The sequence below is a fragment of the Erpetoichthys calabaricus genome, chromosome 1 (genome assembly GCF_900747795.2).
Source record: "Erpetoichthys calabaricus chromosome 1, fErpCal1.3, whole genome shotgun sequence".
Taxonomy (NCBI): Eukaryota; Metazoa; Chordata; class Cladistia; order Polypteriformes; family Polypteridae; genus Erpetoichthys; species Erpetoichthys calabaricus.
The window spans coordinates 166,362,656-166,384,904 of NC_041394.2; the positions used below are offsets into that span (position 1 = coordinate 166,362,656).

Genomic DNA, 22,249 nt, shown 5'->3' on the forward strand with positions numbered 1-22,249 from the left:
TCTTGTTTTGTACGTTTTCCACATATTAAACAAATTGTACTGTAGTATGCTGTGTTTGTCTTAGAAAGTAAGAAAATGTTGATAAAATATTACTTTAAGATGATTACAATATTATTACCCAGTCTAATATTCTTACCTTAAATTAACATAGGCCGACTTACGTCCAGATCAACTTACAACCAGTCAGTCGGAACCAATCGCGGTCGTAAGTCGACAAGTACCTGTATATATATATATATATATATATATATATATATATACACACATGGGATCCTCAAAGCAACTATCAAAACATCTGAAAACAAAGATTGTTCAGTATAATGGTTTAGGGGAAGGCTACAAAAAGCTATCTCAGAGCTTTAAACTGTCAGTTTCAACTGTAAGGAATGCAATCAGGAAATAGAAGGCCACAGGCACAGTGGCTGTTAAACTCAGGTCTGGCAGGCCAACAAAAATACCGGAGCGGCATATGCGCAGGATTATGAGAATGGTTACAGACAACCCACAGATCACCTCCAAAGACCTGCAAGAACATCTTGCTGCAGATGGTGTATCTGTACATCATTCTACAATTCAGTGCAATTTGCACAAAGAACATCTGTATGGCAGGGTGATGAGAAAGAAGCCCTTTCTGCACTCACGCTACAAACAGAGTCTCTTGTTGTATGCAAATGCTCATTTAAACAAGCCAGATTAATTTTGGAACAAAGTGCTTTGGACTGATGAGACAAAAATTGAGTTATTTGGTCATAACAAAAAGCGCTTTGCATGGCGGAAGAAGAAAACCGCATTCTAAGAAAAACACCTGCTACCTACTGTCAAATTTGGTGGAGGTTCCATCATGCTCTGGGGCTGTGTGGCTAGTTCAGGGACTGGGGCCCTTGTTAAAGTCGAGGGTGGGATGAATTCAACCCAATATCAACAAATTCTTCAGGATAATGTTCAAGCATCAGTCACAAAGTTGAAGTTACGCCGGGGTTGGATATTCCAACAAGACAATGACCCAAAACACAGTTCGCAATCTACAAAGGCATTCATGAAGAGGGAGAAGTACAATGTTCTGGAATGGCCATCACAGTCCCCTGACTTCTGAATCCCCTGAATCTATGGGATGATTTGAAGCAGGCTGTCCATGCTCGGCAGCCATCAAATTTAACTGAACTGGAGAGATTTTGTATGGAAGAATGGTCAAAAATATCTCCATCCAGAATCTCATCAAAGGCTATAGGAGGCGTCTAGATGCTGTTTTATTTGCAAAAGGAGACTCAACTAAGTATTGATGTAATATCTCTGTTGGGGTGCCCAAATTTATGCATTAAGCGTCAAGGCGTTCGAAGCGGTGAGCAGACATGAGCAGTACAAGGAGGCTTTGTGAAGCCTCAACACACTCAAAGGCATTGAGGTCTGTATTTTTTACAGTCTATCTGTCACTTAACTCTCCAGTTATATTTTGTAATTTGTATTGACACTACACACTTCAGTTGATATGGTTAAGTAACTGCCAGAAACGACAATTCAGGTAGTTGCTGAAAATTCATTACTGTTATTGTGAATTGCTATGATTTCCTTTGTCTGATACATAGTGTCAAAAATATATTGTCATATATCGACTTTATATATATATATATATAAAGATTAGGTAAATCGTGCAACCTTTTTATGCAACGCTTAATTTTCCTCAAAACCCTACATCCTATAGTATGCATTTATAAATATAATTTTTTCGTCTTCATTAGGAGAATAAAAAAATGATACTCTTGTGTCAATTGATTTAATCAATTTAGCATGCAGATGTCAAACAATTGTCTACATCCACTGCGGTAAGAACAGTAGTAGTAGTTCAGTTGTGTAGAGCTCGTTAATTACCCCGATTAGGTGGCACAATGGTATTGCAACTGTCTCTCAGTAAAAACACAAGAGATTTTGTGTTGATCCTCCTGTTGTGAAAAGTTGTTTTTGCCTCTATTGCTCCATTTAACAAAAAATTCCACCTTGGACCGATAGCGAGTGAATCGAGCTATTGAGGGAAGGTTGGGCCGCCGTAGTCAGCCGGGGGCACACGCCCCTAATTATATTGTGTTTGTAAAGAGTTTCACTGTAAAATGTAATAAGCTTTATATTTGAGTGTTTGGAGACCCTGGTGTCGTACTAAATTTATATTGTAGAAAAACATAACATAAACTACTGTCCAGCATGCTTAAATATGTCTTGTCGTTTCTGATCGCTATAAACAGTTTCAGCCAATCAGCGCCTTCCAAACATGCAGCAGGACAGTATGAACCTTTCATTGCTAGCGATATGGCCTCTTCATTTCATTAATTTATTTTTAGTTGTTAGACAATTTACTGTTTGAGCTACCGTTTAGTACAACAGGTGGCTTACTTAGTTCTTAAATCGATATTGAAATGCACACACAAGCCTCCTAAATTATTTATTGAAATGCCTATGTTTACAGTGTCCGTTTTAGGAAGTCATAGTTTTTACTTGTTCCCATTATTATGAATTATAATTTCTCAGTGTCACATATTATTCGTTGCGAGTCCCGCTTCATTGAGATTCTGTTTTATATTCTGTATATATAAACATTTTAAATGGAGCGTTTATTGAACTGACTATAGCAGACTTGTCATCTTCTTAAAATGACTTTTTATGATATTGACAACTAACCATAAGGTCAAAACTCAAGTAGGCTATGAGTTTACATGGACTGTGCTGTTTCTTTTTTTTGTGACATTGTGTCAGTAGAGAGTGTGTGATGTTAACAATGCATTCTGTTCTAAATCACAGTGCACAAGCTTTTTGATATTTCCAAAAGGCCAATGTGTCTGTTTGTTCATTAATATATTTTGATAGTGTATTTTAATCAGAACTATTATGAACATGTTATCCATATTCATTTCCCATGTAGATATGTAATGTTTGTTGAGAATAAATAAAAAAAGTAACAACACATATAATAGTTATGTGGTATTGTTTATAATTAACAAAACTCATCGTTTATCTGAAATGTTCTACTTTGTATTTTTACATTTGGCAATGGAATGCTTCAGTATTCAGCCAATTTATTCCACTTCTGAAGGTGTACATTGTCAGCATTTGCCCCCAGCGAAATGCGTGCCAGTGTAACTGAGGGGCGGCAGACAAGCTCACGTAATGGGAGACAAGTCACCTCCTCACCCTGATGCCCTGGCTCTTCTCATAAATATTCCTGTCTTGTACTTTTTCTCTTTCCTGCCAGTTTACTATTATTATTATTGAACATATATGCAGAGGAAATGTGTCTTTTTTATGTGTATGAAAGGAAGGACGGTAAAGCCTTGAGTGAAACTGAGTGTTGATGCTTTGGGTAACAAGACAGGTAAGGAGCAGGTAACGTTAAACATGTCATTGACTGTAGGGGATTGTGTAACTGGAAGATGGTTTAAGAATACAGAAATGACAAGAGCTTAGTCTTCCAATAATTCTGTTTGCATAAATGATTTACTCTGTTGTGCTGCAGTTCGGAACACTACTTATTTAAGCCCCCCACACCGTACCCTTTAAGAAGATGCATTCACAAGGAAAGGATGTTGCTGACAAAGTCAGGTGCTTTTTTGAAAGTTTGGCTCCAGATATGCTTATCCAGCTGTTCATTCTTGTCAATACTCGAGTGATCTTTATGTCCACCTCTGGGTGAATTTGCAAAGTTCCTTTACAACTTTTTTGTCTCATTAACGCAGAAATCCTGAGGCTATCCCTAAATTGCAGAAGACACTGTCGATTGCACTGATTCTGTTTTAAAGACAGTTGTGATTAGTTATGCAGAACTCGCTTTTACTCACATGGCTTTTTGGAAATCAATAATACATATCACCTACAGATCTGGGAATTACTGAATACTAAAAACTTTTAATGAGGAGTGTCTTGTGCATATATTGGTGTAATGACCAAGTCGGTTTTAGTGAAGTATTTCTTAGCCTCTCTGATATGATCGACATGGGGTAGAATAGATTCTGGATTGTTATAATACATGCTGCCTTAGACAAAATATGCTTATCAAATTGTTACAGATTCTAGGTGGACATGATTCCACACCAAGGAACGAGGTGCCCCATGTGAATCACTCATAATGTCTCCTAAACGTATTTGTAAACTTAGAGACAAGTACTACATAACTGTTTTTTAAAACAATTAATTTTTTTAACTTTGGGCAAGGAGCATACGTGAGCCCCTACTAGGACTTGAACTCACGTCAGCACACCTTACAGATGCAGCACAGCCAACTGCTTTTACGCTTTGAGCGTAAAGAAAATCAGCAGGTGAGGGGCTGATCAAATCGGCAGCTGACTGCACAGATATCAATAACGCCATGATGTATTCGTGCCTCAAAATCACATGACGGGTGCATCTGAAACAAGCCTTGAGGTGGCGCTTCGAGCACCACCGCTTCAAAAGCTCGACACGGGCTGCTCGATACTCGCGTTTCGATACCATCACTACCCTTGGCCTGGTCCAGCCTCTTGGGTCGTCAACTGAGGATCTTACAATCTTACGAGCTGGATCACCCACGGGTAATCTCGCCACATGGTTGTAGTGCTGAAAATGACGCTTCCTCGCAATGCAGGTAAAGTACCTCTTCCGTGATTCCATGAGCCACCGCTCATTCGACATAAAGTCAAACCAGCGGTACCCAAGAATTCTCTGAAGAGACACAGTACCAAAGGAGTCTAGTCTTTGTCTCAGGATAGCAACCCTGTCTTGCAACCATAGAGCAAAACAGAAAACACCAGGGGCCTCATGCATAATGCCGTGCATAGAATTCGCACTATAACATGACGTAAGCACAAAAGCCGAAATGTGCTTACGCACAGAAAAATCCAAATGCAGGAATCTGTGTGTACGCAAACTTCCACATTCTTCCGCTACATAAATCTCGATCAGCGTGAAAAGTAAGGTGCGTGCACCCGCCTGCTGTCCCACCCCAACTCCTCCCAGAATTATGCCTCTTTGAATATGCAAAGCAATATAAATAGCCCTTAAGCTCAGTGTTCTGTGAAAAGACAATGGGAAAAGCAAGAGGGAAATGGAAGAATTTCAGTGAATACCAAGTGGAGGCAAGGAAAAACGTACTATTTGTTGGTTTAAACAGTGGTATAAACAACAAAAAGAAGCTAATCGACTGACATAGCGTGTCGGAGAAACTTTGAAAGCTCAAGTTCACAAAGTCGCACAGTGCCCGAAATAAAAAAGAAGTTGTCAGATGTCAAAGTCGCCGTGAAAAGGCGAGACGTAGCCCACCATCTGAGTGTCACATGAAAACTCATTAGGGAACAGAGAAAAAAAAGGCACACCGTGGGGGAAAAAGCACTAACTTCAATCTCAAAATTTCCACTTTAACTACGTAGTTTATTTTGTCATTAAAGTAGAACATCATAAACTTCATCTTAACATTATTTAATTAACCAGTTTCTCAAATCGCATCGTAATTAAAGTAGCACATTAAATGCTTTGTTTTGTATGTGTTCTTCTATGTGCTGTATGTGTGTGAATCACTACATGCTTCTTAAACCGGCTTTCTCTTCCTCCGACAGGACACAGAATCCATTACATTCGTGATATTACAGCTCTCTGAATAACTAAAATACTGAGATGTATATGTGATATAATTTTCATGGTGATAGGAGTTAAAGCACGTTATTAAACATGGGTACACGGTGGCGCAGTGATTGTGCATGACCTTCGATGAAATAATTTATTGCAGCAGTACTCCGGGGCGGCTCTAGGCTCATGGTGGCCCTGGGCAGAGAAAGAATCGGTGGCCCCTTCGCCCGCCAATGTCAATATGGTATCTTATGCACGGCGGATGGCCACGTCCATTGCGGACACTGCATATCCGCCTCGTACTCGTGACACAAGCGTTTAACTTTTGCTGAAATTTGCCGCTGCGTTTTTAGCTGTGTCATTATTTTCTCTTTCTGTTTTATATTCAATATATATTGGCGTGGCGGCCCCTGGGATTTGGCGGCCCTGTGCAGGTGCACAGTTTGCACATGCCTAAGGCTACCCCTGCAGTACTGTCTCTTTCAAACATACTAACCTCCAATTCCTGTCCTTCCTTTTCTTTCTCCAAGTAACCGATCGCTACACAATCAGCTCTGTAATAGACGTTAAACCATCTGTAAGTTTATAATGCCGATTCTTCAAAACCTTTAAGGAACATTGAAATATCTTCGTAGTACATGTTTATTTATTCTATCGTTCACGCCTGTCCCAGTGAAGCATACAGTGCTTTTATCTGTGTAATATAATAAACATATTTTGCTGCATTTCATCCTAAAAATGATATCGTCATCATATGTAAATGTGCGCTTTATAAAGTGGCTCAGGTTGTGCAATATTATAACTGCAGTGCAAGTTTACAGTGAGGTGATTGTACTTATAAGTCCAAACAGTTCTACAAGGAGCAGTTGATGGACTGATTGAGTGCGTTTAGAGCTCTTGGAATGAAACTCTTTCTGAACCGCGAGGTCCGTACAGGAAAGGTTTGAAGCGTTTGCCATGTGAGAAGCAGTTCAAATAGGAAGCATGGCTGAGGCAGCATGTGCTTGATGCTGTATACTGATAATTCTCTTTCTGATCAGCTGCTCCGAGTGGTGCAGTGAGAGTAATATGGAAAAAGATGATCTGCTGTGGCAACCCCTAACGGGAGCAGCTGAAAGAAGGAGAAGGTGCAGTGAGAGTAACAACGTTAAAGCAGTTATGGTATTTGGAATAGTTTGAACATTCCGTGGACCATTATATTGTTACTGGTTAAATTACAATCAGATGCATTAAACTAATAAACAATATGCGGTTAATTTCAGTGTATTTATAAAGCCGTGTCAGGGCCGTGGATCTGAAAAAAGAATGATAAACCACACAGGAACAGTAGCACTGCTTTGACGCTGGGTGCCGCCAGTCTGCAAAACCGAGTGGAGAACTTGTGTACGACAGGGTATGAGGTACCGTGGAAATGTGCGTGGCTTTACACCAAATTTAGGTTTTATACATTGCGATTTGAACGTGGAAACGTTCTTATGCAACATTTCTGTGCATACGCACCATTTATACATGAGGCCCCAGGACTCGAAAGACTCCGATCTCCGTACTTTTGCATAGATATCGGGAGTGCCACCCACCCCTTTCCAGCGGCCTTATGACCCCCATGCTCTCCCAGTCCGTGTACTGACTTCATAGGAAGAGTCACGAGAGACATGAATGTCACTGCTGAGGTAAGTAAACCTCTCAACAACATCGACGCCCTCCCCACAAACAGACATAGGCCCTACTTGTGATAGTTTACTTTAGGAATGGAACGATTGATACCACAGTAATCAATATTTCGATACTCAAACTGAACTCATTTGCTATCGAGTACCATTCAAAAATAGCGATTACTACTTTTTTTCTGGAAGATACAGCAGCAAGGTTCATGAAAAAGGCATAGAATGTATTAATGCACTTTCCGCGCTCACGTACTGAAATGAGCAGACACGCTGTGACGCAACAGCGCCATAAACCCACGCCCCTTGCACAAGTGCAGACTGTATGCCAATGGCAGACCGAGAGCTTAGTTGTATACTGCTACTTTTTACAGATGGAAAAAGAATACAGCTGCCTGATGCAATATCTGGGAGAAGAATCAGCAGTATAGTGGCAAAACAATCAACCCATTTAAACAGTTAAAAAGAAAACATGCTGTTCAACAGAAAGACTTTTTAAAACATCAAAGTGATGCAAGTCTGAAGCCTGGTGATTTAGCTGCAATCAGTGCCAGATAAGGGAGGCTGCAGGAGAGTTTTCAAAGATGCACAAGACATTATTCAGGAAACTCTGCCATTAGCAGGATTATGTAGAAGTGAATTTACTGAAGACTTTTTAGTTGAGTAAAATATTTTACCATTTATCACTCATTAACACTTTTGAAACGTAAAGCACGTTGTTAGCATAATAGAGGACTCATAATAGTGAAGCATAACTGTCAGAGCGTTTCATCACGAGTTGTGTCCGTTTTGTTTTTCTGCCAATTAAAACGAAGAGTACAGTAAAATGAATATACATAAATAAGAATGTTAAATAGTCTTAACACTTTGCAAAATACTTACTATGCCTAATTTGAAGATTAAAACTTTCACTAAAAGTAGTTTTTCTTTTCAAAAAACAAGTGCCTGAGTAAATGTTTATAAATATATTAATTATTTTGCAAGTTTAGTGGATTTAAATGTACTTTAATTGCATTAGTAACAGCATCTAGTGTAATAAAATGTAATTTATCTGCTTAATTTTCTATTGTTAAAATTGTATTGTGCTCCTGTTTCCTCCCACAGTTGAAAGATAGGCAGGTTAGGAGGACTGACGAGGTTAAATTGGCCCCTGGTGTGTGTGTTTACTCTGTGATGGCCTTTTTTTTTTTTTGGTAAATGTTAGTGTTCTAAGGGGATCAGGGGTATTTTTCGTACGTCGCTTAAATCATCCGCGATCAGGTGCCTCATCTTGGATAAGTTAATGCCTGTGACACTCATCCGGGATAGGTCGGTTTTTCAAACGCAGCCGTGTATTAGATTAGTCTAGCTGGATCTAAGCATACGAGATGAATGCGCGCGCCCGCGCTGTTTGAAAAGCCCATATATATTGAGTCTAGAAAACATGATCAGCAAGTCTTTGATAGGCTGTAACAAAATGACGAAAGAACGTGTGCATTTTTTTTCACACACGTGGCGCAAGACCTTTTATTCGAAGGACATAAAGAATTTCAAGATTTAATATGCACAAGGGGTAACACTGCAAAAGCAGCCCAGACCAGAAAAGACGGCTGGCAAAAAGTGGCCGACAAATTAAACACTAAGTAGTGTGCATTGTACTTACTGAATGCAGCGTTTCATTTCCTATGTGTCAGATCAATTATTATTTAATATGTCATAGTTCCAGATCAAACGTGAGCACAAGGAGAACATGGGAACAGGTTAAAGTGAAGTACAAGTATATACTTCAAATTGGTAAATATTGGTATATAACTATTTAAAGAATTGTTGACATTAATAATCATATATAATATAAAAAACAATAATTGTAAAGCTAATAAGAAGGCAGACAACAAAAAAAACAGGTGGAGGTCCACGCGGTCCAGACCAAACCCCTGCAGAAGAGTTGGCTCTCCAGCAAAATGCCCATTGCCCTGTTTCTGAGGGCATTCCAGGGGGACGCTCCTCCTCAGAACCAGTGGCAGGATGCAGTGGTCACTTCATTTCAGGTAAAGGATGGTCATTGCATATATTTGTCCTCCATGTGTGCCATAGGTATGTTCCATATAGCCCTCTTTTTTGTTGGGTCAGTTGCAGGGAATGTCATATCCCTTGAACCTGTGTCTGACCAACGAGATATTGACGAAGGTCAAATATTTAAGGAAGACACTGTGTCTGATTATTCATCAGGAGGAGAGGTACATTTTCCAAATAATGTTTGATCAAACTCCACTCTGATCATTCCCATGTGCCCCAATCACATTTGGAAATCCTGGTAATGAGAATGTTAGGCTGATTGAGATTCTTCATGGAACTGTGGGCGTTTTTGCCTGTGTGTTGCCTACCTGCAATGGCATGATATGCCTCTTTTATTGTCTGCACACGCAGGTGTCCAGGAAACACTATGAAAACCCGAAAGAAATCTTTCAGAGCCAAACACACTTTACGAATTGCCTGGCAAACTGCACTTTTAGTTTAAGATTTTCCGCATCGCCTGCAGTACATAAAAAAGTGCTGCTTGTAAAAAACCTCAAAGCAATGCATACTGTCTGTGTGGTTGTGAGAGCCTGACTTCGCAGAGTTTGACTTCGAATATAAGGTGCTAATAAATCTTTGAGGTACAATATTCATTCTTTCTTCTTTCGAAAAGAATTTCCTCCGGGAGCAATAAAGGATCTTGCCGATCACACAAAACCCTCTCTATATGAAATTCTCTTTGTATAATTTGCACACCAGTATCAATTGGTCGCTCATTCATGAACGGCGAAGCCATGACTGGATGACTTCCATGCACCGTCACCGATTACGTGTGTAAACTAATCCTTGTTTACGTAGAACAAACCTGCTCCGAGCAGGTTTGAGGATTAGGATGTGTTGCTATGACAACACTTCCAGCAAGAGTTTCGAAAAACCGACAGATCCAGGATCAGGCCAAATCGTTAACAATTACATCCGTCTAAACAACTAATCCACGTACAAAAAATACCCCCCAGTTTAAGTGCATTCGTGAATAACCAAATCTTTATGAAAACATAAAAGTTAATATTATCGTTATTACATTTGTATGTTCTTTGCTACCCGGATTCTTCCTGTGTGGAGTTTACATGTTGTCCCTATGGCTGTATAAGTTTCCTCCCACAGTCCAAAGATGCGCAGGTTAGGTGAACTGGCAAAGGTAACTTGGCCATAGTGTGTGTTTGCCCTGTAATGGATGGGCACTTAGTTCAGAGTTTGCTCCTGTCTTGTATGCTGTGGCAGCTGGGATAGACTCCGGCACCCTCCCATAGCCCTGGTCTGGAGTAAGCTGGTTAGAAAATTACATGCCATGTTCGTTCTATTAATATAAATTTTGTAATAAATTTGTTGTAACTGAGGACTTGGCAGTTTTTAATAACTTTTTTAGTTGAACGATACATTTGATCTCATTGGAGGAGGTAAGCAGGATTGAGAAGCTATAGCCTCCAAGGGAATCTTCTACAGTGTGTTGTCTTCCTGGTGCATAAGTGGGATACCTCCCTTGATGCTCCAGACCCAAACTGTCTCTAGGTTATTTCATTAAAAATAATTTATACATGGCTAAGTTGCCAGTTTTGCAAAATAAATTGAAGGAGTTATATATAAATACTGGAGAGGGAACTGGCCAGGTGCTCTTCTCCAAAGTTTTACCTATACCAAACACCATTTCATGAGTAGATTACAAAGTATGATATGTTGCTGGGATTTTGATATATGTTAGGTTAGCACAGGCTTATAAAACATTTGGGCAGAAAGGATATTTACCATGTACCAGCTAGTTAGGACATCTTAAACTAGGAATTTTGGTAGAAGAGAACTGTGTAAAGAAAGGCCATATATAAAAGTAGCATCAACAAAACTTTGTGTAAACACAAACTTAATGACATAAAGTCAATAAGCAAGCATAAAAACAATAAAATAAAAGCTGAATGTGTTTACATTAGAGGTTTTAAAAACAAATCAGTTTTGTACAGTATATAGCGGCACATAAATATATTTAAGCCTGTGGCACATTGCATACAGATTCTAGAGTCTTGTATTGCAGAGGCATTATGTATATATATATATATATATATATATATGTATGTATGTATGTATGTATGTATGTATGTGTGTATGTATGTGTGTGTGTGTGTGTGTGTGTGTGTGTGTGTGTGTGTTGTGAGAGATGGCCAGCACCCCCAGACTGCTAGATGGAGTCCTCGCTGCAACATGGAGGTGCCCTGGATCCCCGCAGGGCATCATGGAAAATGGAGTTCAGCTTCACAGCTCTGCTGGACACTGGGATGGTTATTTTCCCTATAGCCCAGAAGTACTCCCTAGTTACGGGGACAGAAGAACTGAAGTACTTCCGGGCTGAAGAAAAATAAGAGTTTCCATCTGACCTGGAAGTGCTATGGAATCACATGGACGGGGACAGAAGCACTTCCGGATCACAGACTATTTAAAGGACTGGTTGAGACCCAGCAAGAGAGCCGGAGTTGGGAGGAAGTGTGACGGAGCTGCTGGGTGGAGAGGAGGATTTATTATTGTGATTATTGATTATTATTGTGTATGGTGGAGGTGGAGGTCCCTTGTGCACATTATAAAAGAAATTAAAATTATTACTGGGACTTTTTTACCTGGTGTTTGGACGTGTTGTCTGTGGGTTTAACGGGGCAACAGCGACCCCTAGTGTCACATTGTGTATATATATATATAAAATAGAGAGAGAGAGAGAGAGATAAAAAAAAAATTAAAGGAATACTTTTTAATCAGAGTATGGCATCAAGTCAATGAAACTTCTGGGATACTGATCTGGTAAGTTAAGTAGCAAAGGAGGTTGTTAATCAGTTTCAGCTGCTTTGGTGTTGATTAAATAATTAACAACATGTGCACTAGAGCAGGAAACAGGAATGGTTTAACAGGTGGAGACTACTGACATTTTCCTCTCCTCATTTTTTCTGACTGTTTTTTCACTAGTTTTGCATTTGGCTATGGTCAGTGTCACTACTGGTAGCATGAGGCGATACCTGGACCTAACAGAGGTTGCACAGTTAGTCCAACTTCTCCAGGAAGGCAGATCAATACGTGCCATTGCCAGAAGATTTTCTGTGTCTCCCAGCATAGTCTCAAGGGCAAGGAGGAGATTCCAGGAGACAGGCAGTTACTCTAGGAGAGCTGGACAGGGCCGTAGAAGGTCCTTAACTCATCAGCAGGACAGGTATGTGCTCCTTTGGGCAAGGAGGAACAGGATGAACACTGCCAGAGCCCTACAAAATAACCTCCAGCAGGCCACTGGTGTGAATGTCTCTGACCATACAATCAGAAACAGACTTCATGAGGGTGGCCTGTGGGCCCAACGTCCTGTAGTGGGCCCTATGCTCACTGCCCGTCACCATGGAGCTTGACTGGCATTTGCCATAGAATACAAGAATTGGCAGGTCAACCACTGGCGTCCTGTGCTTTTCACAGATGAGAGCAGGTTCACCCTGAGCACATGTGACAGACGTGAAAGGGTCTGGAGAAACTATGGAGAACGTTATGCTGCCTGTAACGTCGTTCAGGATGACTGGTTTCGTGGTGGGTCAGTGATGGTCTGGAGACGCATATCCATGGAGGGACGCACAGACCTCTACAGGCTAGGCAACGGCACCTTGACTGCCATTAGGTATCGGGATGAAATCCTTGGATCCATTGTCAGACCCCTATGCTGGTGCAGTGGGTTCTGGGTTACTCCTGGTGTACCACAATGCCCGGCCTCTTGTGGTAAGAGTATGCAGGCAGTTCCTGGAGGATGAAGGATTTGATACCATTGACTGCCCCCCATGCTCGCCTGACCTAAATCCAATAGAACACCTCTGGGACATTATGTTTTGGTCCAACCGATGCCGCCAGGTTGCACCTCAGACTGTCCGGGAGCTCAGTGATGCCCTGGTCCAGATCTGGGAGGAGATCCCCCAGGACACCATCTGTCATCTCATTAGGAACATGCCCCGATGTTGTCAGGCATGCATACAGCACGTGGGGGCCATGCAAACTACTGAGTATGATTTGGAGTTGCTGCAATGAAATTTCGGCAAAATGGACTAGCCTGCCGCATCATTTTTTCACATTGATTTTCGAGGTGTTTTTGAATTCAGCCCTCTGTAGGTTGATAATTTTCATTTCCATCAAACGATGTGGCGTCCTTTCGTTCCTAACACATTACCCAGTCGATATCAGTATAGATATCCAGCAGGATTTTTTTTTCCCATTGAGATCTGATGTGTTTTCAAAGTGTTCCTTTATTTTTCTGAGCAGTATACATGTATTAATGTTCTCTTTATTTTGGAATATTAAGTTTTTACTATATTTAAACTTTAAATGCAGTTCTAAATTGTGATAGGAGTCTTTTATTTAGTTTTGGGTTTTGCTTGAAAATTCCAGCAAAAATTTCAATATTAGATTTTTCATTTGTTTTCAGTTTCACTTACACACACGCTCATATTGTATTTGCTGTGTATGTAATTTGTATGCATTTATATGTTTATATAAAGATCTATCTATCTATCTTACACATGGTGGTACATAAATATGTGTGTGTGTGTATAATCAGTTGGATTTCTATTAAGTATTTTCATATTGGTTTTTAATTACATTGTAGTTGCAGTAAAATGGCAACCATATATAATTTCAATGATTTTGTGGAAATACTTAATAAATAAAAAAATGTCTTAAACCATTATTATAAATGAACTACAACATGTACGTTCTTTATTAACGCTAACTGGTGAAGTTGCACATACGCTTGTTAATACAGTTTGGAAGATTGAAGAAATCTAACATAAAGCTTCCTTTAATCAGCTATGTTAATTTACATATAATTATGAAGCATTTCAAATGCACTGAGCAACATACAGATAAATGGTATAGTCCAGAAACACACCTTAGTATTAAGTATTATGTAAAATCCCAAAATAGTTAAACATATTAAGAGTTATGGCTGGATACTTGGTTAAAATATATATATGTAAACTGTTATCACAGGAAAAAAAGATAAAGTTAAATGTTATATATGATCCTATTTTCTAATTTGAATATGCTTATACAAATGTCAGGATGTCCTAGTTAAATAGGCAGGTAGTTTCAAATAAAATTTTTCTCTTACAATGGTATTTTGAAAACTTTAGAAAAAAAGTATAGTCTACATGTTTTGTGTGTATATTGAATGAAAATCTTGCCATAATTGAATATCTTTTTCTTTGTAATTAAGGAACTGCTGAAGAATAGTATTATACCCCCTTCACACAGGACAATGGGAGCAGAGCAGAGCGCTGATGTAGAACACAAGCACTTGGATTTAGGCAGTACAGGTAACTTTTTGTCCATTTCTAACCTTTACATTTTCGGAATTTACTTTGGAATGCACTTCCATAATGAAATTGTAACAATTATTGTTCATTTAATAAAATATTTTATGTTAACTTGTGCCTCACAGTAAGGAGGCCTGGGTTCCCTTCCCGGGTCCTCCCTACATGGAGTTTGCATGTTCTTCCCATGTCTGTGTGGTTCCTCCGGGTGCTCTGGTTTCCTCCCACAGTCCAAAGACATGCAGGTTAAGTGCATTGGCGATCCTAAATTGTCCCTAGTGTGTGCTTGGTGTGTGTGTGCGTGCGTGCGTGCGTGCGTGCGTGCGTGTGTGTGTGTGTGTGTGCGCGCGCGCGCCCCCCCCCCTGCAGTGGGCTGGCGCCCTGCCCAGGGTTTGTTCCTGCCTTGCGCCCTGTGTTGGCTGGGATTGGCTCCAGCAGACCCCCATGACCCAGTGTTAGGATATAGTGGGTTGGATAATGGATGGATAGATGGATGGATTTAACTTGTAAAACAATATTTTATGTTAACTTGTTTTAGTATTTTCATAATATTGTGTGGAGCAGTTCAGTGGAGTAGTTGTTGGTGCCGCTTATTCACAGTTTCATAATCTTGTATTCAAATTTGAGACACTGTCAGTGTAAAATTTGCATGTTCTGTCCAAAAACCTCAAAAAGCAGCACTTCCATTTGATAATTATTGCACCAAAATCTTTGTGAGACATCCTGTACTAATAGTGTGCAAATACTGACAATGACAACGTGCAGTTAACTGTACTATACTTTTCTCTTTATGTAAATATCTCATCCCTAAGAAAAGGTTAAGAGTGGGTCTCTAGTATATGGATAGTTCCCATTATAAAAAGAGCACTGTGCGAGGGTTAATAGTCTAGTCAGTATTCTTTTTGAATATGGATGAAATACTATACAATCATTAAAGTTTCAAGTACACTATAAGCTGATTTACATACATTTACACCCTGAACAAGTGTATTATCTTTGTTCGGGCTTAAAGTATGTTTATCATAGCAGAACAAGGTTACTTTACTCTGAATTTGCGAAAATAAAAACATTAGCAAGACAAAAGACCTGTGAGTATGTAAATGTTTGTTATTTTTTTCATTTGTTTCTGGTAGTTTTATTTTTGTTTTGCACTGAGAGTTTGCCAAGGTTGTTGGGGTTTTACAGTATTGACTAAAGCATTTTCACTCTCGTCTAGGACAAATCAAACACTACCAGTCAGAATGATCCAGCTCACGTGCATTTACACTTTGATCTGATAAAGATCAGAATAGAACGAAAGCATGCACACACAAACGAACATATGATGTACATGCATATGTACATTCATACTTACTTACTAACTTCTGTTTCTTTCTTTCTTTCTTTCTTTCTTTTTGGGGCAAGGGAAACATTTGACATTTTATGCAAACTCAATAAATAAAGTAAATTAATAAATAAATACATAAATATTATAACAAGCAAATACAAGAATTACTAAAAAAAATAATAAGTGGAACAATGGAGTAATCACTCCATCCATCACTTGGTATACATGTTGCTGCCATCAAATTCAAAATGAGCTTATTCTTTTCTTAAAATGGTGCAATTTCTCAGTTTAAACATTTGATATGTTTTCTGTGTTCTATTGTGAATAAAATATGGGTTTGTGAGATTTGCAAATCATTGTATTCTGTTTTTATTTACATTTTATACAGTGTCCCAACTGTTTTGGAATTGGGTTTGTAGTACCCTGTGATGCCACAATAGATGGTGGCTCCCTGTGATTATGTACTGAAAAGACTGTTCAGAAAAAAGATGGATGGTTGGATGCTTTTAGTAATACTTCACTAATATCTTTTTCCTACTAGGTGAAAAGGTCTTTAATTTTAACAACAAACGGTACAGTTATATTGGATTTTTTTCTGTGTTTCAATTTTGCTTGTTTAATCTGTCGTTTCTTCTATAGTGGTGCCATCTCCAGTAAAGCAGAAGGCTAGAATGGATGATATTGTTGTTGTGGCGCAGGGCACACAGAGCTTGCGAAACATTCACAATGATCCAGATGTGATCAAGCTGCAAGAGATTCCAACTTTCCAACCTCTGTTAAAAGGTAATGAAAAAATAAAAATTATACTTATTTTTGATAAAAGCTGTGTTAAGTAAGCTGAATTTTCACATCATAGCCACAAAAAGCAGGGTGTGAAAGTAAATATGAACATATTACATTTGAAGACAACTTTGCAAAACAAATATAAAATGAATCTAAAAGTGAAATCCGGTATCCTATAAATTCATTAACTGTTATATTGCAATATTTTTCACAGGAAGCTTATATCTTTAATGTATAATTTGTTAATCAATTACAATATAAGTAGACAATTTGGAAATTGTACAGTAAATTTGGTTGTCACACTATATAGTACGATCAGCGCTCCATCTCAGCTGCAAGATTCTTATTGCAGTTAAATATGCTGACATTTGCCACTTTCTGCTTTTATTTTGTCACTTCAACCAAAGCGTTAGTATACTATCTCCTATTTTGTAATTTTAAATATCTTTGTTTCAAGTTTTTACTTAATAAGGAAGGATTACGTATATAGAAATGTCACCCAAGCACTGTAATTTAAGGTGGCAGTGTTAATTGTTATTTCACAGTACCACTGAAAAATTTTGATTAGCTGTATCAATAGCTCATACTCACACTCCCATAAAATTCCCAAAAAATCCACCGTCTGTTTACGTCTGTTATTCCAACAGATGACACATCACCAATATTTATAGCAATAAAATATATTGCACTTGGCATTCTAATAAATGATGTATCATAAACAATAACACTACTTTTATGTACCCCAAAATCCCAAATGGCATTTAACTGAGACATATGCTTTGCATTTGTCTATCTAAGAGATGGTGCATCACAGATATTTGTAATACTGCATTTTACTGCTTTACTATTTATATTTCAACCCATCTTAGACCAGTGATACACCTAGTAAATACATACATGGTAAAAATTTTCATTGATATAATAAGGGTAAAATTGGGAAATACAGGTGCTGGTCATAAAATTAGAATATCATGACAAAGTTGATTTATTTCAGTAATTCCATTCAAAAAGTGAAACTTGTATATTAGATTCATTCATTACACACAGACTGATGTATTTCAAATGTTTATTTCTTTTAATTTTGATGATTATAACTGACAACTAATGAAAGTCCCAAATTCAGTATCTCGGAAAATTAGAATATTGTGAAAAGGTTCAATATTGAAGACACCTGGTGCCACACTCTAATCAGCTAATTAACTCAAAACACCTGCAAAAGCCTTTAAATGGTCTCACAGTCTAGTTCTGTAGGCTACACAATCATGGGGAAGACTGCTGACTTGACAGTAGTCCAAAAGACGACCATTGACACCTTGCACAAGGAGGGCAAGACACAAAAGGTCATTGCTAAAGAGGCTGGCTCTTCACAGAGCTCTGTGTCCAAGCACATTAATAGAGAGGCGAAGGGAAGGACAAGATGTGGTAGAAAAAAGTATACAAGCAATAGGGATAACCGCACCCGGGAGAGGATTGTGAAACAAAACCCATTCAAAAATGTGGGGGAGATTCACAAAGAGTGAACTGCAGCTGGAGTCAGTGCTTCAAGAACCACCATGCACAGACGTATGCAAGACATGGGTCTCAGCTGTCGCATTCCTTGTGTCAAGCCACTCTTGAACAAGAGACAGCATCAGAAGTGTCTCGCCTTTGGACTGCTGCTGAGTGGTCCAAAGTTATGTTCTCTGATGAAAGTAAATTTTGCATTTCCTTTGGAAATCAAGGTCCCAGAGTCTGGAGGAAGAGAGGAGAGGCACAGAATCCACGTTGCATGAGGTCCAGTGTAAAGTTTCCACAGTCAGTGATGGTTTGGGGTGCCATGTCATCTGCTGGTGTTGGTCCATTGTGTTTTCTGAGGTCCAAGGTCAACACAGCCATCTACCAGGAAGTTTTAGAGCACTTCATGCTTCCTGCTGCTGACGAACGTTATGGAGATACAGATTTCATTTTCCAACAGGACCTGGCACCTGCACACAGTGCCAAAGCTACCAGTACCTGGTTTAAGGACCATGGTATCCCTGTTCTTGATTGGCCAACAAACTCGCCTGACCTTAACCCCATAGAAAATCTATGGGGCATTGTGAAGAGGAAGATGCAATACGCCAGACCCAACAATTCAGAAGAGCTGAAGGCCACTATCGGAGCAACATGGGCTCTCATAACACCTGAGCAGTGCAACAGACTGATCGACTCCATGCCACGCCGCATTGCTGCAGTAATCCAGGCCAAAGGAGCCCCAACTAAATATTGAGTGCTGTACATGCTCATACTTTTCATGATCATACCTTTCAGTTGGCCAACATTTCTAAAAATCCTTTTTTTTGCATTGGTCTTAATTGATATTCTAATTTTCCGAGATACTGAATTTGGGACTTTCATTAGTTGTCAGTTATAATCATCAACATTAAAAGAAATAAACATTTGAAATACATCAGTCTGTGTGTAATGAATGAATCTAATATACAAGTTTCACTTTTTGAATGGAATTACTGAAATAAATCAACTTTGTCATGATATTCTAATTTTATGACCAGCACCTGTAATGCAGCATTTAATTAAGGAAGAAAACTAGCTGAGTAAGAGGATGAGTTTATTTTTTAACTAGGGTTTAATGAAAGGTGTATATAAAGACAGAGTTAATGTTGTTAAAAATGAACTGTAGACCTTATTCAAAAAATACATTCTTGACATACATATGGTTAAAAACAATTTTCATACTCTGTATTCTTTCTGTTTTTAGCAATATACTGTAGAAGTACAAGTGCATTCTAAGCCCTGGTTTTAATAAAGGGCTGAAATTACATTATTAATACAGAAATGAAAGGAAACACCTTTTTACTGTTTGGTTATACAGTATCAGTCTGTATTGTTCTTGTTGTGTGACATCCTGGTATGGTAAATTTTGAAGGTAGTTTGTTCAGAGAGTTATGATGATATAATATTGGAACACAGATTCTTTCCAGGTCCTACTGCTAACACAATTAATTTCATTACATTTCATGTATAAATGAAATTTCATGAAATAAATTTCATGGTCCCCTGAGACTGCTTTGGAACTACAGACTGGGATATCCTGCAGGGATCATATAGTGAGAACATTGAGGAGGTTGTTGACTGCACTACTGACTACATCAACTTCTGTATGAACATTGTAGTTCCAGTAAGAAAAGTACGCTGCTATGCTAACAACAAGACATGGATTACAAGTGACATCAAGGGCCTTTTGAACCAGAAGAAAAGGGCTTTTAAAGGCGGTGATCAGCATGAGCTCAAGCGCATGCAGAAGGAACTCCAAGTCCAGCTAAGGGCGGTGAAGGAACAGTACAGGAGAAAGCTGGAGCAGAAGTTGCAGCATAACAGCATGAAGGAAGTGTGGGATGGAATGAAGATCATCACTGGCTGCAGCTCGAAGCAGGGTGCCACCATCGAGAGAGATGTGGAGAGAGCAAACCAGATGAACAACTTCTTTAACAGGTTTGACCACCCTAACCCACTCTCACCTCGGAGTAATGCACCCTCCACTCATCCTTCTGCTGACGCCAGCATAGGAGAGAGTTTCCCCCCACCCATAATTACAGCAGCCCAGGTAAGCAGAGAGCTGAGGAGACTTCGTGCCAGCAAAGCAGTGGGTCCAGATGGAGTATCGCCACGACTGCTGAAGGCCTGTACATTGGAGCTGAGGAGTCCTCTACAGCACATCTTCAACCTGAGCCTGGAACAGGGGAGAGTCCCGAGGCTTTGGAAAACATCTTGCATCACCCCAGTCCCAAAGGTATCACGTCCTAGTGAGCTGAATGACTTCCAGCCTGTCACTCTGACATCACATGTGATGAAGACCATGGAAAGGCTGCTGCTTCACCACCTGAGGCCACAGGTCCGCCACACCCTCGACCCTCTGCAGTTCGCATACCAGGAGAAGGTGGTAGTGGAGGATGCCATCATCTACATGCTACACCCATCCCTCTCCCACTTGGACAGAGGCAGTGGTGCAGTAAGAATTATGTTTCTGGACTTCTCTAGCGCCTTCAACACCATCCAACCTCTGCTCCTTAGGGACAAGCTGACAGAGATGGGAGTAGATTCATACCTGGTGGCATGGATCGTGGATTATCTTACAGACAGACCTCAGTATGTGCGTCTCGGGAACTGCAAATCTGACATTGTGGTCAGCAATACAGGAGCGCCACAGGGGACTGTACTTTCTCTGGTCCTGTTCAGCCTATATACATCGGACTTCCAATATAACTCGGAGTCCTGCAATGTGCAAAAGTTCGCTGATGACACTTCTATCGTGGGCTGCATCAGGAGTGGGAGGGGGAGGAGTATAAAGACCTAATCAAGGACTTTGTTAAATGGTGCGACTCAAACCACCTACACCTGAATACCAGCAAAACCAAGGAGCTGGTGGTGGATTTTAGGAGACCCAGGCCCCTCATGGACCCTGTGATCATCAGAGGTGACTGTGTGCAGAGGGTGCAGACCAATAAATACCTGGGAGTGCAGCTGGATGATAAATTGGACTGGACTGTCAATACTGATGCTCTGTGCAAGAGAGGACAGAGCCGAATATACTTCATTAGAAGGCTGGCGTCCAACATCTGCAATAAGATGCTGCAGATGTTCTATCAGACGGTTGTGGTGAGTGCCCTCTTCTACACAGTGGTGTGCTGGGGAGGCAGCATAAAGAAGAAGGACGTCTCACGCCTGGACAAACTAGTGAGGAAGGCAGGCTCTATTGTAGGCATGGAGCTGGACAGTTTGACATCTGTGGCAGAGCGACGGGCTCTGAGCAGGCCCCTGTCAATCATGGAGAATCCACTGCATCCACTAAACAGTATCATCTCCAGACAGAGGAGCAGCTTCAGCGACACACTGCTGTCAATGTCCTGCTCCACTGACAGACTGAGGAGATCGTTCCTCCCCCATACTATGCGACTCTTCAATTCCACCCTTGGGTGTTAAACGTTAACATTATACAAAGTTTTTGTCTGTTTTACCTGCATTTTTATCACTCTTTAATTTAATATTGTTTTTTATCAGTATGCTGCTGCTGGAGTATGTGAATTTTCCCTTGGGATTAATAAAGTATCTCCTATCTATCTATCTATTTATCTATCTATCTATAGTACATTAAAAGAAGGATATTAATAACTTATTATGCCTAAACTATATAACAAAATATGTTACATGAAATATTTACTTAGGAAATAACAGGTATTTCTATGATATGATTTCAATCTCAGTTCATAGATGACTACAGTGGCTGCCTGGTGTACTTAAATTAATTTCTCAAATAGAAGTCAATAATAGCTTTTTACAGAACAGTGTTTTTCATTGTATAACTTGTTAGTACAGTAATCCCTCGCTATATCGCGCTTTGCCTTTCGCGGCTTCACTCCATCGCGGATTTTATATGTAAGCATATTTAAATACATATCGCGGATTTTTCGCTGCTTCGCGGGTTTCTGCGGACAATGGGTCTTTTAATTTCTGGTACAAGCTTCCTCAGTTGGTTTGCCCAGTTGATTTCATACAAG

At 39.7% G+C, this 22,249-nt stretch overlaps 1 protein-coding gene across 2 annotated transcripts in view; it reads left to right on the forward strand.

Annotated features, from left to right (window-relative positions):
* borcs5 (BLOC-1 related complex subunit 5) overlaps positions 1–22,249 on the forward strand; it is a 45,031-nt gene that overhangs the window by 16,433 nt on the left and 6,349 nt on the right. The window contains exons 1-3 of one of the 2 annotated variants that reach the window (XM_051920714.1): positions 7,112–7,250; positions 14,509–14,608; positions 16,572–16,715. In XM_051920714.1, coding sequence (XP_051776674.1) covers positions 7,233–7,250; positions 14,509–14,608; positions 16,572–16,715 — 262 coding nt within the window. In that variant the 5' untranslated portion in view covers positions 7,112–7,232. Of the gene's footprint in view, positions 1–7,111; positions 7,251–14,508; positions 14,609–16,571; positions 16,716–22,249 lie in introns of those variants that run through there. The other variant, XM_028808243.2, reaches the window with a different exon arrangement.